At 51.8% G+C, this 19,379-nt stretch overlaps 12 protein-coding genes across 12 annotated transcripts; 6 read left to right on the top strand and 6 right to left on the bottom strand.

Annotated features, from left to right (window-relative positions):
- Positions 1-88: 88 nt before the first annotated feature.
- HPODL_04501 (uncharacterized protein) lies at positions 89-1,273 on the bottom strand (the record flags this gene model as incomplete). The annotated part of the gene is made up of 1 exon (XM_014079308.1): positions 89-1,273. The coding sequence occupies one exon, from the start codon at positions 1,271-1,273 to the stop codon at positions 89-91; it is 1,185 nt and encodes a 394-aa protein (XP_013934783.1).
- Positions 1,274-1,361: 88 nt separating this feature from the next.
- On the top strand, positions 1,362-2,606 carry HPODL_04502 (3-ketoacyl-CoA thiolase A, peroxisomal; the record flags this gene model as incomplete). The annotated part of the gene is made up of 1 exon (XM_014079309.1): positions 1,362-2,606. The coding sequence occupies one exon, from the start codon at positions 1,362-1,364 to the stop codon at positions 2,604-2,606; it is 1,245 nt and encodes a 414-aa protein (XP_013934784.1).
- A 43-nt stretch (positions 2,607-2,649) lies between these two features.
- HPODL_04503 (uncharacterized protein) lies at positions 2,650-3,783 on the top strand (the record flags this gene model as incomplete). Its single annotated transcript, XM_014079310.1, has 1 exon — positions 2,650-3,783. One exon carries the CDS (start codon positions 2,650-2,652, stop codon positions 3,781-3,783), a length of 1,134 nt encoding a protein of 377 aa, XP_013934785.1.
- A 67-nt stretch (positions 3,784-3,850) lies between these two features.
- Positions 3,851-7,159, top strand: HPODL_04504 (Protein BNI1; the record flags this gene model as incomplete). Its single annotated transcript, XM_014079311.1, has 1 exon — positions 3,851-7,159. The coding sequence occupies one exon, from the start codon at positions 3,851-3,853 to the stop codon at positions 7,157-7,159; it is 3,309 nt and encodes a 1,102-aa protein (XP_013934786.1).
- Positions 7,160-7,206: 47 nt separating this feature from the next.
- HPODL_04505 (Alpha subunit of the oligosaccharyltransferase complex of the ER lumen) lies at positions 7,207-8,619 on the bottom strand (the record flags this gene model as incomplete). The annotated part of the gene is made up of 1 exon (XM_014079312.1): positions 7,207-8,619. One exon carries the CDS (start codon positions 8,617-8,619, stop codon positions 7,207-7,209), a length of 1,413 nt encoding a protein of 470 aa, XP_013934787.1.
- Positions 8,620-8,655: 36 nt separating this feature from the next.
- HPODL_05274 (putative membrane protein) lies at positions 8,656-9,426 on the bottom strand (the record flags this gene model as incomplete). The annotated part of the gene is made up of 1 exon (XM_014079313.1): positions 8,656-9,426. The coding sequence occupies one exon, from the start codon at positions 9,424-9,426 to the stop codon at positions 8,656-8,658; it is 771 nt and encodes a 256-aa protein (XP_013934788.1).
- A 64-nt stretch (positions 9,427-9,490) lies between these two features.
- HPODL_04506 (ATP-dependent RNA helicase DHR2) lies at positions 9,491-11,662 on the top strand (the record flags this gene model as incomplete). The annotated part of the gene is made up of 1 exon (XM_014079314.1): positions 9,491-11,662. One exon carries the CDS (start codon positions 9,491-9,493, stop codon positions 11,660-11,662), a length of 2,172 nt encoding a protein of 723 aa, XP_013934789.1.
- Positions 11,663-11,708: 46 nt separating this feature from the next.
- HPODL_04507 (uncharacterized protein) lies at positions 11,709-14,426 on the bottom strand (the record flags this gene model as incomplete). The annotated part of the gene is made up of 1 exon (XM_014079315.1): positions 11,709-14,426. One exon carries the CDS (start codon positions 14,424-14,426, stop codon positions 11,709-11,711), a length of 2,718 nt encoding a protein of 905 aa, XP_013934790.1.
- A 55-nt stretch (positions 14,427-14,481) lies between these two features.
- HPODL_04508 (putative esterase) lies at positions 14,482-15,783 on the bottom strand (the record flags this gene model as incomplete). Its single annotated transcript, XM_014079316.1, has 1 exon — positions 14,482-15,783. The coding sequence occupies one exon, from the start codon at positions 15,781-15,783 to the stop codon at positions 14,482-14,484; it is 1,302 nt and encodes a 433-aa protein (XP_013934791.1).
- A 148-nt stretch (positions 15,784-15,931) lies between these two features.
- HPODL_04509 (putative transmembrane protein involved in export of ammonia) lies at positions 15,932-16,744 on the bottom strand (the record flags this gene model as incomplete). The annotated part of the gene is made up of 1 exon (XM_014079317.1): positions 15,932-16,744. The coding sequence occupies one exon, from the start codon at positions 16,742-16,744 to the stop codon at positions 15,932-15,934; it is 813 nt and encodes a 270-aa protein (XP_013934792.1).
- Positions 16,745-17,295: 551 nt separating this feature from the next.
- On the top strand, positions 17,296-18,360 carry HPODL_04510 (Mannan polymerase complexes subunit MNN9; the record flags this gene model as incomplete). Its single annotated transcript, XM_014079318.1, has 1 exon — positions 17,296-18,360. One exon carries the CDS (start codon positions 17,296-17,298, stop codon positions 18,358-18,360), a length of 1,065 nt encoding a protein of 354 aa, XP_013934793.1.
- A 306-nt stretch (positions 18,361-18,666) lies between these two features.
- HPODL_04511 (uncharacterized protein) lies at positions 18,667-19,325 on the top strand (the record flags this gene model as incomplete). Its single annotated transcript, XM_014079319.1, has 2 exons — positions 18,667-18,700; positions 18,739-19,325. 2 exons carry the CDS (start codon positions 18,667-18,669, stop codon positions 19,323-19,325), a joined length of 621 nt encoding a protein of 206 aa, XP_013934794.1.
- Between the last annotated feature and the right edge of the window lie 54 nt (positions 19,326-19,379).

The following is a 19,379-nucleotide window of genomic DNA, read 5'->3' on the forward strand; positions in this document are numbered from 1 at the left end:
AACCCCCGCCCCGCCCCATATTTTGTTTACAAAAAGCCGTATGTGCAGAAGAAGTTTTGAGCCGCTTCCGGGATGAAACACTTTTCTTTTAGCAACCGAGAATTGCACTTTGAAGATACAATAGGTACTCGTGCGTATTCTGCTCTGCCATATTACGCGGTGTGTCGTGTGTCCAGAACTCCAGCTCTCGAAAATCCACCAGCTCGTCGTCCAGGTCGTCCGGCAGCTGTGCCCAGCCTTGGCATTCTTCACCTAAAATTAATCCGGTGATGTAGCACCATAACTTGCATGTTTCGAGCGAGTTGTAGCCCCCGCCACCGAGAAGTAAAGACGGTATCCCGGTCCTGCGTACAAGTTGACACACTGTGCGCCCGAATCGGGAAACGGTCAGATTCCATTCTCTAAACTCCGAGTCTGTGCACAAACCGTCTGCTCCGCACTGGATCACTAGACATTGTGGTCTGTACCCCTCAATTTTCGGCACAACAATATGCGCGACAATCCATTCAAGTGACGCGTCGCATAAACCTCTTTTAGTGGGTATATTAATCTCGTAACCTGTTCCCCTGCCGAGCCCATCCACAGGCTTCAAACCAGTCCCGGGAAAAAATCCGGCATCTGCACGGTGCACCGACACTGTGAGCACATTGTTGCTCAGTTTGAACGCATTGGCCACGCCGTCCCCGTGGTGGAGGTCGAAATCAATGTACATGATACGCGAGTACTTGCGACGCAGTCTCAAAATAGCAAGCACTGCGTCGTTGACGTAGCAAAACCCGGCAGCATGTGATTTGTGTGCGTGATGCCGTCCGCCGGCCCAATTAATCGCGACTGTGGGGTTTCGGATAAGAAACTCGGCTGCTTGGACTGAGCCACCGGCCACTACCGAGCAGTACTCATCCATGTGGGGGAATATCGGGCAGTCGAAAACGAGGCCGTACGAGGCGCAGGGCACCTGATCGAGCGAGCGACGATCGTCGGGACTTTCCCGCGTCGCTCGTCGTTTCAAGATCGTTCGCTGCAGCCGCGACAGCTCGTTTTCGTGCTCTTTCCAGTTTCTCGGCCTGAGCAGCTCGACGGCGTAGTCGCGGTCATGGAATTTCGCCAGATCGTCTACGGACGCCAGTTTCGGCGCCAAAAGCTGCACTTTCGGGTGGTCAAGCAGGCCGTATCCCTTCATCAGCTGCTGCACCAGCGACTGGCGCCCCTCGTTCGAAGGCAGCAGATCCACAGCGTCCAGGCTCTTACCACTAAAATGCACCAGTCCGATCATGGAAAAAAATAAATCCGGTGCAGGGTGTCTTCCCCACAAAGCATGTGCTTTTACACTATAAGAAGCAAAAGTGCCCTTCTTTCCCAGCATGGAGAGACTACAGCAGATCAGCAACCATTTGTTTGCCAAACCGGCAGCAGGCGAAAAAAAGGCCAGCGACGTGGTAATCGTGAGCGCGTACAGAACCGCGCTGACCAGAGGCGGCAAGGGCAAGTTCAAGGACGTCAACTCGGACGAGCTGCTCATGAAGCTTGTTTCCGGGCTTCTGAAAAAGGATAAAATTAATGCTAATTTGATTGAGGAGGTGGTAGTCGGCAACGTCCTTAATCCTGGCGCCGGAGTGAATGAGCACCGCGCGGCTGTGCTTGCGGCAGGAGTGCCTGCTAGCTCCTCGTTTCTGGCGGTCAATAGACAGTGTTCCTCGGGGCTGATGGCAATCAACGACATTGCGAACAAAATCCTGGTTGGCCAGATTAAGTGCGGGCTGGCGGCCGGTGTCGAGAGCATGTCGAAGAACTACGGGCCCCAGGCTGCACCCAAGATCAGCAAGTGTGTCCAGGACGCAAGCTACGATGCCAAAAGCTGTCTATTGCCAATGGGCACCACGAGTGAGAACGTGAACGAGAAATACCACATTAGCAGGGAAGAGCAGGACGAGTTTGCGGCCGCGTCGTACCAGAAAGCAGAAAAAGCAGTCAAAACGGGGCTGTTCAAGGACGAGATCCTGCCAATCGAGGTCGAGATCGAGCATGACGATGACGATGATGAGGATGAAGCTACGCGCGAAAAAGTCGTCGTTGACACCGACGAGGGAACACGACCAAACGTCACAGCACAGTCTCTGGGCAAGTTGCGGCCTGCATTCAAGAAAGACGGCACTTCGCACGCAGGTAATTCGTCGCAGGTCAGCGATGGTGCTGCTGCGGTGCTGCTCATGCGTCGCGACATGGCAGAGGAGCTGGGTTTGCCGATTTTGGGCAGATACGTTGCCACCACCACTGTGGGAGTGAGTCCAGACATTATGGGTGTCGGCCCTGCGTATGCGATCCCCAAGCTCCTGAAAGCTTGTGGACTAACTGCCGACCAGATCTCTGTGTTTGAGATCAATGAGGCGTTCGCCGGACAGGCGCTATTTAGTCTCCGCTATAACGAGCTTCCACTGGAAAAAGTCAATCCTCGCGGCGGAGCAATAGCCCTTGGACACCCCCTGGGAGCTACGGGAGCCCGCCAGGTGTGCACGCTATTGCGCGAGCTCTCGCCTGGTCAGATGGGTGTCACGAGTATGTGCATTGCTGGCGGACAGGGCGCGGCCGCACTATTTATTAGGGAGTAAGTAGCATTTATTAAATTTATTTTTTAGATTTTTTAAAATCTTCATGTCAGAGAATAAGATCGAACCCAAGCCTGGTGGAAGAGGGTCTAGAAGGTCATCAAAGAAGCAGAAGGATGGCCAAGATAACCGCAGCTCGCCACAGCTGCTCGAGATCAACAAACTAATCAAAAAGTTCAAGCCGATCACAGTTAATGGAATACCCGTTAGTTCGCTTTCCAAGCCCCTGGATGAATTCCTGACCATAGCCACCGCCGACAAGTCAAACGACCTGTACCTTTCCTTTCTCTTAAAACCCTCGGATCCTGACTTTCCCTACGATCTGGACTTTCTGAACCTCTCGCTCTGCATCCCTGGCACATACCCATACAAAGGCAAAACCCCGTCGCTTGTGGTTCTCAACGACGACATTCCGCGAGGATACAGTGTGAATGTGGAGATCGGGTTTCGCGAGATTGCCACGCTTGCAATGGAGCGAAGGAAAAAGAGGCCTGTAGAGTCTGAGCTCCAGTTGGTGTCCGGCAACGACTTGCTAAGCATGGTGTTGACCCTGGACAAATATTTGGAGAGGTTTCTGTCTATGGAGAAGAAAGACACCATTAAGTTTGTGAAGACAATAAGGAAAGAGGCTAAGCCGCAAAAACAGGATAGGAAGGAAAAGGAGAAGCCCGTGGAAAACTCGTTACGGGCTGCAGAGATAGACAGATTTCTCACAAGGCTGCAGTCTCTTCAAATAAATCTGTTCAAGGAGACCAACCAGAACTCGATCTACAAGTTTGAGCTGCCGTTCGAGGACGACGCGTTCACCATCGCCATAGACAATCTCCAGGACATTGTGATCCAGAGACTTGCTGTGAAACTCAGCATACCGAAAGATTATCTCGTGAACGAAAAACGAGGAATTAAACTAGAAATAGATCTTTCCAACAGCAGCAACATGCAACTGATCAACTCCATCGAAGACAAGAACCTCAAGCTGATATTCGGCAAGCTAATCAGCAACATGAACGCCAACTTCAGCCATGCGTCTGTGGAAATGGTGAAAGCGAAAAACACTAGTCTCACGTCGCAAATCAACATGTTTGTGCAGAACATCGAAAAGTTCCTTCGTCCGCCCGCGGACTTTGCTCGCTGGCTGGGAGCCAACGAGACGCTTAACGAGGAACTACAGGCTGCATAGATGTGGTGTACGGATGTGTAAAAAATATACATGAAACAGATCGAAAAGTAAACAGTCTCACATCATTATGAGCATCGACCGCTGCTGGCAATTCTTTCAAATTGCCCAGCCCACGAATGGCACGCAGATGTCCCCCACGAGAGCCACTGTGAGTTCTGCGAATGTTGTCAATTTGGGTCTGGGTCTTGCTGGTCGGGGCCTGGAATCAGGGCTCGAGCCAGGTTTCAGGCCTTCGAAACCAGATGCCCCTCTTGTGAGCCAGTTTACCTCCAAATTGCGCAACAAGATCATGCTTCAGCGCGATTTCGAGACTCTTGAGTCGATGCTTGCCGATTTTGACCGCAACAAAGGCTGGATCTCAGAGTTTGTGCAAAAAGGAGGTCTGGAGCTGCTAGCGATCAACGTGGGCGAGCTCAGACGGGACAAGGATGAGTGGGTAGATCTTGAGTTTCTAGCATTGACATGTATGAAGCATATTGTCTCTTGTTGCAGCGAAGTCATTGACAGGATGAACTACGACGTGATAACTCTGATTGTATCATCTTTGATCTCTCCCAGCGTGGTAACGCGGAATCTGACAACTGGCATGCTCACGCTAGTGATTGCACACCGAGCCTCCAGTGCAAAACAAATTCTGAACGCTATAGCAAAGACTATCGGCGTTGGATCGTGGATATCTGCTGCGTGCTCCATGGTGAGCGAGCTATGGGCCAATCGCAGTCAGACGGCATCTTTTCGGTCGAGTCCTGCATATCTTGCAAACGAATATGCTTTACTAACCACCTTCCTAATGCTCTCTGTGGTTACGGCGACGAAAAATGTGCGACGCCATCTAGAACAGCATGGTCTTCTGTCTTTTTTCGAACTTGCTGGAAAACTAAACAATAGCGCGATCAACGACCTAGTGCGAAACTACTTTGAGCACGAGGACGAGCCCAGCGACTCTTTGCAGCCCGAAACTGGGTATTTCGAGAATCCCAGTCTGGAGCGTCATGCCCGTGAGATTCTACGCTCGCTGTCGTTTCTTAGCCAGACAAGACCACCACACGAAGCAGAACGCTACTTCCGCCTGATCAGCCTTCTGGTTAGCCATATAAGCCAGATGAAGAGCATTGGCGACGAGAACCTGTCATTCTCAATCCAGCTGATTCTAGATCGTTTAAGCTCAGATGAGGTCGCAATGCGCGCGACGACCGAGTCGCGCCATGCCTTGAAACTGCTAAGAGAGTATAAAAAAGAAATCAGTTCGTTGCAGCACGAAATAGAGACTCTGCGCAAATTGCGTCGTCCCTTGGTGAGGATCAATGGGATGGAAAATAGGGGAAAAAGCGAGAACAGCAAAGTTGGCCACAGACAAGAAAGGCTTGCTGCAAAGGAAATTAGAGAACCGGACGCAACTTCTACAAATGGCTCCGTCAGGGTTTCTAGCTCAAGTCCTTCCAGAGCAAGCAACTCTGGTGGCAGCTATTTTGAGCCATACGATGATTACAAAATCAACTCGCCAGAACACCCAAAAGACACCAATTTTGTTGTTGCTTCGCCAAATAGCATAGCTCCGCCATTGCCGCCGTTCCTTCAACTTAAAGGTCCGGCTTCCATCGATGCACCGCCGCCACCGCCACCGCCACCGCCACCACCCTCGTTCCTGAAACCTGCCCCTCCAACACCCCCGATACCAACTTCTGCTCCTGCTCCTCCGCCGCCCCCTTCGTTTCTGAAACCGGCAGCGGCAGGGCCGCCTGTGCCGCCGCCGCTCCCCAAAATGTCCACCTCCGATCCCCAGAAGCTAGGCAAACGAAAAGATGACACACCAAAACCGGTTCTGCGAAGACCAACGTCCAAACTGAAACAAGTGCATTGGGACAAGCTGGACGACGTGTCCAATACAATCTGGAAGACTGTGGATGACGCGGCCCTGGCATCGAAGCTGGAGGAACTGGGCGTTTTGGACGATCTGGAGAGCCAGTTCTATGCTGTCGAGACTAAAGCGTTCAAGCCCAAAGCTGTGGTAGCCAAGAACACCAAACGGAGCTTTTTGTCCCGCGACCTGCAGCAGCAGTTTGGAATTAATCTGTACCAGTTTAGTGGGCTACCGGAGATGGACTTTGTGGCCAAAGTGCTCCGATGCGATCGCAGCCTGGTACAGAACTCGAGTTTAGTGGACTTTTTCTGCAACGACGCGCTGACGGAGATTTCGCCGAATCTGATGCGAGATTTTGCTCCGTATTCGACAAACTACATCCAGAATCACAAGCCCAAGAAGGACCCAGCAGAGCTCGACCGTCTGGACAGAATATATTTGGAATTGTGCTTCAATTTGCGCCATTACTGGACAGAAAGGTCCAAATGCATTTCAGTGTGCTACAACTACGAACGCGATCTAGAGGATCTGGGCCGCGACCTGCAGGTGTTGGAGAATGCTGTGGAGGAGGTCCGTGAGTCCACATCTTTGGTTCAGGTTCTGTATATCATCAGGGGTCTGGGCAACTTCATGAACGATGCATCGAAATCGGCCAACGGGTTCAAGCTCAGCACCCTTCAAAGACTCAAATATCTAAAGGATTCGAAAAATACCACTACTTTGCTTAACTACATTGAGAAAGTGATCAGAACGCGGTTCAGTGAGTACGCGAATTTTGCAGACGAGATCAGCGCCGTCCACAAGGCCCACAATATCTCGATAGATACTCTAGCAAGCGAATTCAGAGAGCTGCTGCGCAACGTCGAGTCTTGCAACAAGGCGCTCACGGACGGGTGTTTAAGCGACCCCACGAAGCTGCACCCTGACGACCGCATTGTGAGCTTTGCCAAGTCGCGGATCGCTGTGGCACAGACCAAAATGAGAGAATTTGACACTAAGCTAACGAGCGTTATTGACAGTTTTGACGAGCTGATGGAAAAATTCGGGGAACGCGTTAAAGACGAAAGCGCGCGCGGCTCGTTCTTCTCCAAGTTCAAACTATTTGTGGACGATTACAGAAAAGCCCAGGCTGACAACGCCCGCCTGGAAGAGGAAGAGAGAGCGTACGAAAAACGGAAGCGCATGATGGAGGAGTTTAAGAAAAGCAAGTGCGAGCAGGACCAGCCGCAGGACAACTTGATAGAATCGCTGCTGGACCAACTGCGCACACAGAAACCGACCACAAAGGCGCCGTCTGTACCTTTGGAAGTGCCCGAGCACGCGGAAACGCAGGATATCAGTGCCAAGGCGTTGCAAATACTGCAAAATCTGCCTCGGCTCGACGACGTGCCTGACCTGCCGCCCTCTACGCCTCCACGACAAAGCTCGTCTACAGAGGGCTCGCCAGACAAGCTGAGCATGATCCCGTATCTCATCACAGAAACTCTGAGCCCGAGCAAGGGGAAAGACAACTGATGCATTATCATTACATAGCATTTATAAATTTGCACTTTGCAGACGCATTATGCGGATGGCTTGATAGAGAGGTCGATTTTACGGAGCAAAAACAGGCCCAGCAGAGCGCCAAAAATGTAGACAGCCGCGGTGACCGGTTTGCGCAGCATGCCGGCTAGCCCGTACTCGTATTCGATCAGGATGTCCACGTTTCTCATCTCGTCCACCAGGTTCTCAAGCACAAAAGTGACCTGCGTGTGGCCGGTCGTAATGTCGAGGTACGAAAACTTGTGGTCGATCTTCCACTCCTTGAGGTTCAGGATGTCGTCGAACCCGACAAACTTGGCGCCTTCCGGCAGGAAGAACGAGATTTCGACTCTGTCGTAGGTAGCATCGTTCAGACCGTCCAGTAGCGGCACACGAAGCACGTGGAGGTCGCCCTCGCTTTTTAAAAACTTCGACAGTGGACTGGTCCAGCCGACGGTGAAGTTGTAGTTCCAGCCTCCAAAAATAGGAAATCTCGGCTTGAGCACGAGCTCGTTGTTGTGGAACAGCGAGGTGCTCACGTTTCCGACCTTGTCCACGAAATACACCTCCGACGTCTCAACCTTCGGGAGTGGAATCTGGATCGATGTGATGACTGGAGAAGGCCTCATTGTGTATCTCCCATTCATCCAGTCCACTCTGGAGAAGCCCTTGTCCAGCTGGATACCCTTGTTTGTGAGCTCGTAGTACTCCTCCAATTGCAGCGAGTCGCTCCAGTGCGACACCCAGATATCTCTCTTGAGCAAATTGACGAACGGCAAGGGCTGGTTTTTGGTGAAAATGAGCGCCAATGGCAGGTTACTCAAAGGCTTGAATGTTTTTTGGTACGGTCCGTACACCAGGAACGGGTCTCTGCCTGAGGCTTTGAACTCTTCTGGATCGACGTCGCTTGGCAGCTCCAGTGTCATTTCCTGAGGCTTGTTGGCCCCGAGGATCTTGAGCTCGTAGCTCAGGGTATCGTAGGCCGAGAGCGCAAGTTTGGTAGTCTTGAAGAAAAGTCGCTGTTCGGCACCCATAGGGCCTTTTTCTGGAGCCGGCTCGAGCTGGTTGGTCAGCACGTACGACACTGTGATGTGGATCTGCGATTTTGGCGCAATTGGATACGGCAATTCTATTTTGTAGTAGACAACATCCGGCGACGATAGTTCAGGCACACGTTGGGCCTGGAGCAGTGGATCCTGCTGTCTAGGCACCTCCAAAGTGGCAATAAACAGAGCAACGTCATCCCTGACAAAGCCAGGAACGGCAAAGTAGTACTCGCTGGTGGGTTCCGGGGCTATGTTTCGGGCATGGATGACATGGCGTTCCTTGACGTAAGACTTGAGCACGTCGACGAGTCTCTCATACTTCACGTTCTCCCAGCTTTGTGGAGGAGCCTGTGCGTGGACAGCAAGGAGAAACGAGCAAATGAGCGCAACAAGCGGGAACAGTCTCATTAGTATATATATATTGAACAAGCTAAATATTTTTCGTCATGACACGTTGGAGCGCAGATCGACGCGTCGGTCCGAGTCGATCGAGATAAGCTCGTCGTCGCTGAGCATGTCGGGGTCCTGGGTGTACATTGAGCTCGACGCTCGCGAGCGCAGCAGCGTGGGAGCCAGCGTGGATATCACCGACTGGTTGGGGTCCTTGTGGAGGTCATCGAGACGGTACATATTGCCCATGCGGTTATCGAGCAACAGATACTCCTCACGTGACGTGATGGTCCTTCGTGTGATGCACAGCATCGTGCCGCAGATGGCAGTGCACAAGGCAGACATCAGGATTGTCCAGCCGCACCATTCGAGGTGCGGGATGAACAGAATGAGGTCGACGAGAAAGGATAGCAAAGACAGCAGGAAGGTGGGCAGGGACCACAGAAGCACAGTCAGCAGGAACTTGGAGGAGCTGGAGAAGCGTGGATTGAGCAGCAGGAGCGTCAGCGTCATCTGGATAAAGGTGAATATGAGCGAGATGGGATGCACGACCAGGAGATAGCTAATGCTGTGTCTTGCGTTAGAGGGCAGCGAGAAGCCCCCCAAATTCGTGAGCTGGGACGGGTTATAGCCCAGACTGGGTTCTGTGCACGAGTTCGCGTCGCAGAGGCCGAAAACCCCAAATTTGTAGCCCTCGAACTTGCAGAGGTAGATCGACTGTGTGAGCGGGACGGACAGTAAAGCTATGAGCTGAAACAAAAATGACAGCAGCAACAGACTGGACTGAACAATGACCAGTTTTCGCTGGAACGATGTTTTCAACATGTCATAGGGGCATAGGTAATTAATTTTTGACTTTATTTTTTTAACACTGCCTCTAAAATTTTTTATGGCCAATAGACAGAATAGGAAGATCAAGTTTGGGGACGATGTGTCTGGTGGAGCGGTGGAGGAGGCCGGGACGATGAAGAATACGCAAACGAAGGCAGATACCAAGTTTGTGGGGCGCCAAAGAGGACGGATAGGCAAAGCTCCCGTGACGGTAGACTTTGGATCAGACGAGGATAATAGCGAGGAGGAGAACGAGAAGCTCGCAACCGGACGCAAGCCCGTGGATATCCGGCTCATCAAACAAAAAGCGGCCAAGCTTCTCCCTGTGCGCGAGTCGCTGCCTGTTTATCAGGTGAAAAACGAGCTTCTGGCACAGGTCCGCTCAGCCAAGGTGTGTGTGCTAATTGGAGAGACCGGTTCGGGAAAATCCACCCAGATCCCGCAATTTCTGATGGACGAGAACAAGAAGGGAATTGCTGTGACGCAGCCGAGACGAGTGGCTGCCATTAATCTCGCAACAAGAGTTTCAGAGGAATATGGGTGTGTTCTGGGACGAGAAGTTGGATACTCGGTTAGATTTAACAATGTGTCTAACCGTCAAACGAAACTGAAGTATATTACGGACGGTATGCTGTTGAGAGAGCTGATGCTGGACCCGTTGTTGTCTAGATACAGCACGGTGATTATTGACGAGGCGCACGAGAGAACTATTCTGACAGACCTGCTGCTAGGATTTTTGAAAGATCTCATATTCAATAAACGAGCTGATGATGAGTTCAAGGTGATCATCATGTCTGCCACTCTGGATGCCGAGCGGTTTTCTCAATTTTTCGAGAACGCTCCGATTTTCTTTGTTGAAGGGCGAATGTATCCTGTCGAGAGATATTATTTAGGCCAGCCTGTGGAAGATATAGTGGACACGGTGATCAAGACGGTCGTTCAACTGAACCAGACCGAGCCGACTGGAGACATTTTGTGTTTTCTGGCCGGTCAGGAGGACATTGACAGAGTGGTAGACACACTGAACAAACTTGCTCCCGTTTTGCCCAAAGAGGCGCCTATCTTGGTTCCAATGCCTCTTTATGCCGCGTTGCCATCCCACGTGCAGATGGAGGTGTTTAGACCGGTCAAGGCAAATCAGCGGAAGGTCATCCTGGCCACAAATATCGCTGAAACGTCGGTCACTGTGCCCGGCATCCGGTACGTGGTGGACTCGGGACTGCGGAAGGTAAAGGTCTGGAGACACCAGCTGGGACTGTCGACGTTGCTCATAGCGCCGATCTCGAAAGCGTCGGCGGCCCAGCGTGCAGGACGTGCTGGCAGAGAGGCGCCTGGAAAATGCTACAGGCTGTACCGGGAGACAGATTATTTCAAGCTGAGCGACAACACAGAGCCGGAGATTTTGCGCTCGGACGTGATCTCGCCCGTGCTCATGCTGAAAAAGATGGGTGTGAACGACATTTTGGGCTGGCACTGGCTTGAAAACCCAGGCCGCGAAAGCCTGGTGGCTGCGTTGCAGCAACTTTATTCTCTGAACGCTCTGAACGACAGAGGCCAGATCACAGAGCTGGGCGAGAAAATGGTGGTTTTGCCCGTCGCGCCTCACCTGGCAGCTGTTTTGATCCGAGCGCACGAGCTGGGGTGTCTAGGTCCCGTCATAGACATTGTGGCGTGTCTTTCCGTGGACAATCTGCTTATGTCTCCTCCGAGCGAGAGAAGAGACGAGGTGAATGAGCGCAGGAAGGACACGTGCAAGCTGGGCACTATCTACGGCGACCTTTTGATGCTAAAAGAGCTGTTCGACCTGTACATCTCTCTCGCAGACAACGCAGAGCGCAAGGAATGGTGCAAACAGCTGTGCATTAATTTCAAAGGTTTCAAGGACGTTCTGCGTGTGCGCAGACAAATCGCCGAATACATGGGTATGCTGAAGATGCACGAGGGCGACGGTTCGCTCGATGCGAAGCTCGTGCTCAAGGCGTTTCTCTCTGGATTCCTAACCAACACAGCCATCGGAATGCCCGATAGAAGCTACCGCACAGTGGCCACTGGCGACCTGGTCAGTGTGCACCCGTCGTCGCTGCTATTTGGCCAGCGGAAGCCTGCAATCATGTACATCGAGTACGTCTACACGGTCAAGGGCTACGCACGGGCGGTCTCCATGATTGAGCTCGAATGGTTGCAGGAGGTTGCACCACATCTCTTGGGTAGCAGAGAAAAAATTAATTAACTAATTCGTATAATTAATCTATAAACTCTATTAATCTATAAATTCATCAGTACACCAATTTCCGCTGAACGTAATTTTTCCGCTCCAGACCTTCGATGTAAGACTGCCATAGCTGATCACCCTTCAAACAGTGTGCGTCGCCTACAAACAACAGACTGCACCGCGCACGGGTCAGCGCCACATTAAGCCGTCGGCGATCTCTTAAGAACCCGATGTTGCGCTCGCTGTTGGACCTCACACACGACATGACAATAAAATCTTTCTCTCGGCCTTGGAACGCGTCGATCGACGCAACAAGAATGCCGTTCACCTGGTGCACCGTGGCGGCCTTGGAGTCGCTCTCAACGTCCTCTTTGTCGACCTGGACCTGGACTTCCTGTTTCTCCGGGTTGATGAGCAGGTTTTCTTTGAAACTGGCAGAAATTAGGTCTCTCTGGCCGGCATACGGCGTGATCACACCGATCCGCGACGGAGCAATCTGCTTGTCCACGATCAGTGTCTCCACAATTCTCGAGACGCGCTCGACCTCGCCGCGGTTCACATACGTGTATCCTGTCTCTTCTCCCACTCTAAGCGAGCGGACCCTGCTTTCTCTGGCCTCTCCAGCATGGTCCCAGAAAAACAGCGGGTACGAGATACCGGCAACTTTTCTGTCCTCGGCCGTGATACCATCTTTCAGCTTGCCCTCGTAAAACTCCATCCGCGGGAACTCGCTAATTTCTGGGTGCATTCTGTACTGTGTGTCAAACATTAGCGGAGATTGATACGTGCCATTTTTGAGCGTTCTTTCGAAAAGAGACATCTCCAGCGACTTCACGCGGGTGTATGAGCTCAGCTGAGCCTCATCCCCAACGAAAACCACCTTCTGGACATTTGGAGCGGCCAGCGGAATTAGCGAGCTGGGCTCGGACGATTGCGTGGCCTCGTCAATAATGACCACCGGCAGTTGCGCGAGATCACGCAAATGCGGGCCTCCGATGGCCACCGTGGTCGAGAATATCACCTTCGCCTGGCCAATGAGCAGCCTGCTCAAGTCTTTGTTGGTCTCGATTAGCTTCTTGAACTGGTTCTTAGACACTTTGTGCGCTTTGCCAGTTGCCAGATTACGTAACGTTTCCTGAGCATGGGACGGCAGACGATCCCTAATTTTGTGATGCAGACATATGTCCGCAAGCGGGTGGTCTTTGTTATACTCGCTTTCCTTTGCCATCGAGAGCACTCTGATGATGTCGTCTTTGTGGTCCTTCATCATTTTTTCGGCAATGTTGTCCACGGCAATGTTGGAAGCCGCAACGACGAGAATTGGGTGGTAATGCAGCTGGTCCAGCAATTGCAAGATCATCTCGTAGATCGTCGATGTCTTCCCCGACCCCGGAGGGCCCTTCAAAATCGTAATTTGGTTGTTTAAAGCCGACTGTAAAGCAACAGACTGCGACTCGTTCAGGGTGTTTTTGAGGCTCGAGATTCTGTTTTTGAAGAAAATCTGCCGGATAGGCTTTTGGCCCAGCAACATGTCTTTGAAGTGGGTGTTCTCCAGTCTCTCGATCGCCTGCATCACTCTTGTGACCACAGCTCCGCAGGGAAGCAGCGCAAAACCCGAGACCGGGGCTCCCGACGGAATAGGCTCGAGGTTCCACTTGTAGACGTCCATCGGAATCGTGACTTTATTGGAATTGCGTGACATCTTGGAGAATTGCGCCGCACAGCACCAGAACTCCGGCCTCTCCGCAAGTTTGACCGCCGACTTGCGCACCAGGAAAAACGCCTGGCCTCTGCTGAACGGTCCGTTTTTCAGGTGAGACAACGGGTCGTTTTTCGAATACTCCTCGGCCTCTTTTTTGTCAACCTCAGCAGTGAACTCTCCATAAGGGTCTTCACGAGACCACGACACTGTCACCCTTGTTAAAAACTGGGTTTCGAATAACTCTTCAAGGAAAAGCCCGTAGCACAGGTGGTGGAAATATTCAGGCAGAGACTCATACTTGAGGGGGATTTCAGTGGCTGAGGACCTGATGAGCTGCTCCACAAGCATAATTTGGGAATTAAGAGATGGAGCAGGAACCAAAGGCGCCGGAGACTGTTTCTGCTTCGCTCCGACAGTCTTTCCTCTCTCCGAGGCCTTGGCTCTTGCTTTTGGTGGCTGGTTCTTGACGTGCCTACCGTTTGTCTCTTTGGGACCTCTTGGACCTTTTTGTCCCTTAACAGAGACCTTCTTGTCTTTGGCAGGTTTTTCAGGCTTTGAGGATGGTTTTTCCTGTGGTTTTGTGCCGTCTTTCTGTGCTTCATTCTGTCTGTTCTGTGCGCTTTTTTCAGGCTGGAGAGAACCCTTTGGACCCTTTGGCGTCTCTCGCTTGGTGCTCGGACGGGAAGGTTTTCCAAAGGAGCGGCCCTTGCCTTTCTTGCGGTCTCGCAGACGATACTGATCATCCCCCGTGACCTTGGCCAGATAGTCGTCGTCATCGCCAGGACCGGCCTTCTTGACGATAAAGTAATCTGCAACAACCTTCATGAAATTGTCCGTCTTGCCCAGAGCGTACTCACGCATGCCCTTGACGCCGCCTGCGCACCGTCTACACATTAGGTCCAGCTTGTTGCCTCCAAATTGTAGCACGACGAGATCTGCAATGTTCATCATCCCACACTTCTCACACGCCACGTCATTGGGCCCAGCCTTGAATCGATAGTGGTTGCTGGTGCTAATGTGTTTTTGGGCCTTGCGGAACCCGCCAAATACCTCCTGGCACAATCCGCAAGAAAAGTCCATGAAAAATAAAAAATAAATCTTAATTACCAAAGAATATTTATTTAATTTTCTATGCTCAGTATAAATCTATAACGTCTTTAAATTTGGTCTGTTTAACATTGAATCCGCCATCGTCTGGACGAACGTCTTTGATGTCCTTCCATGACTGAATATACTTCTTTATGACTGGCGAGTACCACATGTCTCCTTTAGGGTCCACATAGGCATAGTGTGCCCCCTTATCAGTGCTAGCCATGTAGAGATACGGGTTGCGTTGCACTTCGGCGATAGGATAGTTGCAGCTGAGGAATGGGTCATCCAGCGAGTTCAAAATCACCATCGGTGTCTTAATCTTGAAAATCCTGATCAATGGAGACGCTGCCATGTAGTACGTGGAGGCCGAAGGAAGACCTGCCTCGCGACACGTGTAGCGGTCGTCAATCTGGGACACGTGTGTGGCGTTTTTGTATAGGTCTAGGAACTCCTGTTCGTCAAAATTTGGATTGGCCTTTAAGCCCTGAATGTTCGATTTGAGCACTCGTAGCAGGATCTGTCGAATGTACGGCTCAAACATGTATCTGCCAGCAACCGAGCGGGTTAGCGCTTCCATGTCGCTCTGCAAGTTCCATGGTGCTCCAACGGTGAACGCGCTCGTGACCAGGGACTTGTCTGACTCCTCGGCTAAATAGTTGCTCAAAATCAGTCCACCTAGAGAAACACCAACGAGATGCAGCTGTCTGTCTGGGAACAGGGTGCGCAGATCCTGCACGGTCTGCCGCAGATCGTCGGTGTGCAGGCCCGAAAAGAGCGTTGGAGTGGTGATTTTAGACCGCGCACAGCCTCTGCTATTGAGAACAGCCACGTTAGCCGTGCCCTCCAGATGGTCCACGATCGAGCGAATATTCTGCTCATGCGAGCCGCCGGAAAGCCCATGCAACACCAGCACTATGGGGAGCGTGTTTTCCTGCCATCTCTTGTGCACCTGGTCTATTTCTTGCTCCGTGTAGTATCTGGTTCTGGGATGCAGTTTCGGATAGTTTTCGGGCTGTGTGACCAAGGACCGTTGAGCGAAAACTTCGGGATCTTCAGGGTCCACGTGGTAGTCGAGCGTGAATTGGCCGGGCAAGTATGTCGACTCAATAATCCGGCGGCCGTAGTGCACAGTGTGTACTTTGGAAAAGTCGGCTTGGCCAAGATACATGTTCTGGAGGACGCTGTTAAAGAGCAGCGGATGCAGGCTGAACCGGTGCTTATCCCTAAGTTCGGGCGTCGAGGTGACAAGGCTGGCAAAGGGAATCTGCGAGCCAGGCTCAGACTCCTTCAGCTGTAGCTTGACGGTGTTCTTGGCGTGGTAAGCGTGGACGGTGGACGAATTCATTGAAATTTGGGAAAAAGTATCTCGGGTAAAAAATATTTCGGCATCGGGATGGGAAAAAAACAATATATTCATTTAAGTATTAGCGCAGTCATAAATGTACGTAACTACGGAAAGAACCACAAACTGTGGATGCCAAGTGAGAACATCCTTATTCGGTCTTCCCTGGTCTAACGGCGTTAGGCATGTAGAACGGCTTGATGGTGAAGTAGCTGTTGGTCTCGTCCACAAGCCCTGCAAACATGTTGTAGAAGCCCATGATTCCACTCAGCATACAGAGGTAGCCTCCTGCCTTGAATGTTCCCACAGAGGTGATGAACTGGCCGATGGTGAAAAGGAGAATGAAGAGCCAGATCAAAAACATCAGGAATGACAAGCTGTACGTGGATCTCCACGTGCAGGCAAACAGAGCAAACGAGAAGAGCGCCCAAGGAAGGAAATAGAGCGCAATGGCTTGATTGTACTCCTCGGTGGTGGCATAGCTAGCAGCAATTCCGCCAACGTCCATCAGCAGGAACGAGTAGGAACTCCAGAAGCCTCCAAACATGAGGAAAGTGCAGCAGGCCCAGGTGTTACCAATGATGAAGCAGAGCACACCAACAATGAGCTCGACGAGTCCTGCAGTGGTGAGGAAAGCGCCTAAAAGCACGTTCGGGGTGTGCACGGAACGTGCGTGCAACTGGACTAAACCGAGGGACAAAGCAGAGCAACTGAAGGCAGCCAGACCAGCAGGCACCGGGTCGCTGAGCTGTCTGGTTTGGGCGGTTTGTTTTCTAGCACCGACGTTGAGCGAGCCGCCGAAAGCGTAGATGAAATCATTTTTGTCGATGGGCTGGTCGTTGATGTAGATGTTCTGGTCATCGTGACGGAAGGCCGACGCTGTGGAAGGCTTGTGCTTTGATTGCAGAGCATCTATCGTGGTTTGTTTTTCAATGTCGTGAGAAAAGGAATCCGAGTTAGACATGGCCGAGTCTGTTGTAGTGCAGAGCGAGAGGTGCGAGTATTTATAGGGGTACCGGAGTCCATCTCCTCTTTGTTTCCGCAATAGAAAAAAAAGGTGAGGAGACCTTTCGCACCCTCGGACTCCACCCACGTTCTGCCGTTTTGGGCTAAAGCCGCACCCCAAAAAAGTCGATCCTGACGGGGTATGCGGTCGTGCGCAGGGAATTCCACTAGTATCTACGGCATAGTTGCCCCACTTCACAATGCGTCGGCACCCCCATTGTCCTGTCACTGTCGTCAACTATAGAACGCCCAACCTCCGTTGATGCGAAAGTGGTGTGCTCCGCCGTGCTGGGAAACTACATGTCCTGCCGTTTTTACGACTCTGCTATCTCATAGGCTACCTCCGGAAAGCCAGAGAGGGGAAGAGGGGGCCGCATAGCTGCAGTTGCAAGTGGTGGTAAGCGGGCCGACCTATCGACCCACTTTCTCCACTCGTCGACCGAATGTTTTCTCCCTCTCCGAAAATCCGTACACCTCGAGTACAAGTTTTTTTTTATATATCTTGTTGTCATGTTTGTACATAAACCGTTGCGGTTGGTGGTGCCGTTGCTGGTGTTGATCGGCTTTCTCTGGTTGATCATCGGCTCCAGCCATGAAACAAAGCCTAATAGTCCCTACAAATACAAAAAAATCAAGAAGAACGACGTGATTCCTCGCAACTTGCCGGCCGACCATATCTCCCACTATGATCTCAACAAGCTGGCTTCTACTCCGATGGCGGCATACAACAAAGAACGGGTGCTGATTTTGACCCCGATGGCAAAGTTCCTGGACGAGTACTGGGATAATTTATTGAAGCTAACGTACCCTAGAGAGCTCATTGAGCTTGGATTCATTGTGCCCAGAACGGCGGACGGAGACGCGGCGCTGCGCAAGTTGGAGACGGCCGTCAAAAAGATACAGAACCCGAAGAACACCAAGGATACCAAGTTTGCAAAGGTGACCATTTTGCGTCAAGACACAGAGGCCCTGGACTCGCAATCGGAGAAGGACAGACACGCGTTCAAAGTTCAAAAACAGAGACGTTCACAGATGGCCGTTGCCCGGAACTCGCTGCTATTCACTACAATTGGACCTTACACGTCATGGGTGCTGTGGCTGGACGGCGACATCGTAGAAACGCCGCCAACGCTGATCCAGGACCTGGTGTCGCACGATAAGCCGGTGATTGCTGCAAATTGCTACCAGCGGTACTACGATGAGGAGAAGAAGCAGGATGCGATTCGGCCTTACGATTTCAACAACTGGGTTGAGAGCGAGGAGGGACTGAGGATCGCCTCGACAATGGGCGACGACGAGATCATTGTGGAGGCGTACGCTGAGCTGGCCACGTACAGGCCGCTGATGGGACATTTTTACGACCCGAACGGAGACGTGAACACAGAAATGCAGCTGGACGGCGTGGGAGGAACGTGTCTGCTTGTGAAGGCCGATGTTCACAGAGACGGCGCGATGTTTCCTAGCTTCCCGTTCTACCACCTTATAGAGACAGAAGGGTTTGCCAAGATGGCCAAACGTCTTGGCTACGAGGTGTTTGGGCTGCCAAACTACCTGGTGTACCACTACAACGAGTGAGCGAGCATAAACGTCGCGTCTATGTAAGCAGCCTAATTTTCTGTCAAATTTCATCGGCACGCGCAGCCATTATGTCATCGTCCACACCTGCTATGCATATCTATGGCTCTTGGCCCAGGAATCCACCACTTGTGGCTGTGGCTGGAGGTGTGTGTCTCTCTGGCTCTTTTGTATGCGCATTTCCTGCGCACGTGATATGGCTCTCTGTGACGATTAAAATATACACCGTTTCACTTATCTCTAGTGACAGATTTTTCTGCCAAAAATTACTCTTATCTCAATCTATCTTAAAAACAATCCGTCCTGATGGTGGAGATCAACAAGAGCCCTCCCAACAAGAGTGAGTATGAGCGGACACGCAGCCTGCTAATAGTGTAGATTTATCCCACGTACCTTGCAAGTTTTTCAAGCAGGGAGCCTGTCAGGCTGGCAACTCCTGCCCCTTTTCGCACTCTACGGAGTCGGCAAGCGAAACTAACGTTTGCAAGTACTTCCAAAAGGGCAACTGTCGGTTTGGGGCCAAGTGTGCGCTGGCCCACGTGCTGCCGGACGGCCGCCGCGTGAACTCCAAAAGCACGAAGCCGGCCCGGCCTAGAACGTCTGCGTCCAGCACGTCGAGCGAAACGAGCGAGTGGAGCCGGCCGCGGCTGAGTCTGTCGGGCTCGCCGTTCACGCAATCGATATGGTCCTATTCCACGACCGGCTCGCCAAAAGAACTGGGTCCTGCATTGTACGCATCGTTCACCACGGTGGACGATACCGCAGTTGAGTCGGACGACAATATGGACAGTCTGGAGGACTTTGTGCCCGGATCTTTAAGCGAGCTGCTCACGACGGAGGAGCTGAGACGGCGCAGCAAGCCGGCAGACGAGCTCGTGAACGAGAGAAACGAATTTAGAGAGTTCCGCGACCGGATCGACAAGGGAGGCAGAGAGCTATGGGAGATGCAGTTTGTAATGGAATAGGCACGGAAATATAGGATAGGGGCAATGGAATATTACTGAAAGTACTGGAAGTAC

Source organism: Ogataea parapolymorpha, chromosome V (genome assembly GCF_000187245.1).
Source record: "Ogataea parapolymorpha DL-1 chromosome V, whole genome shotgun sequence".
Lineage (NCBI taxonomy): Eukaryota > Fungi > Ascomycota > Pichiomycetes > Pichiales > Pichiaceae > Ogataea > Ogataea parapolymorpha.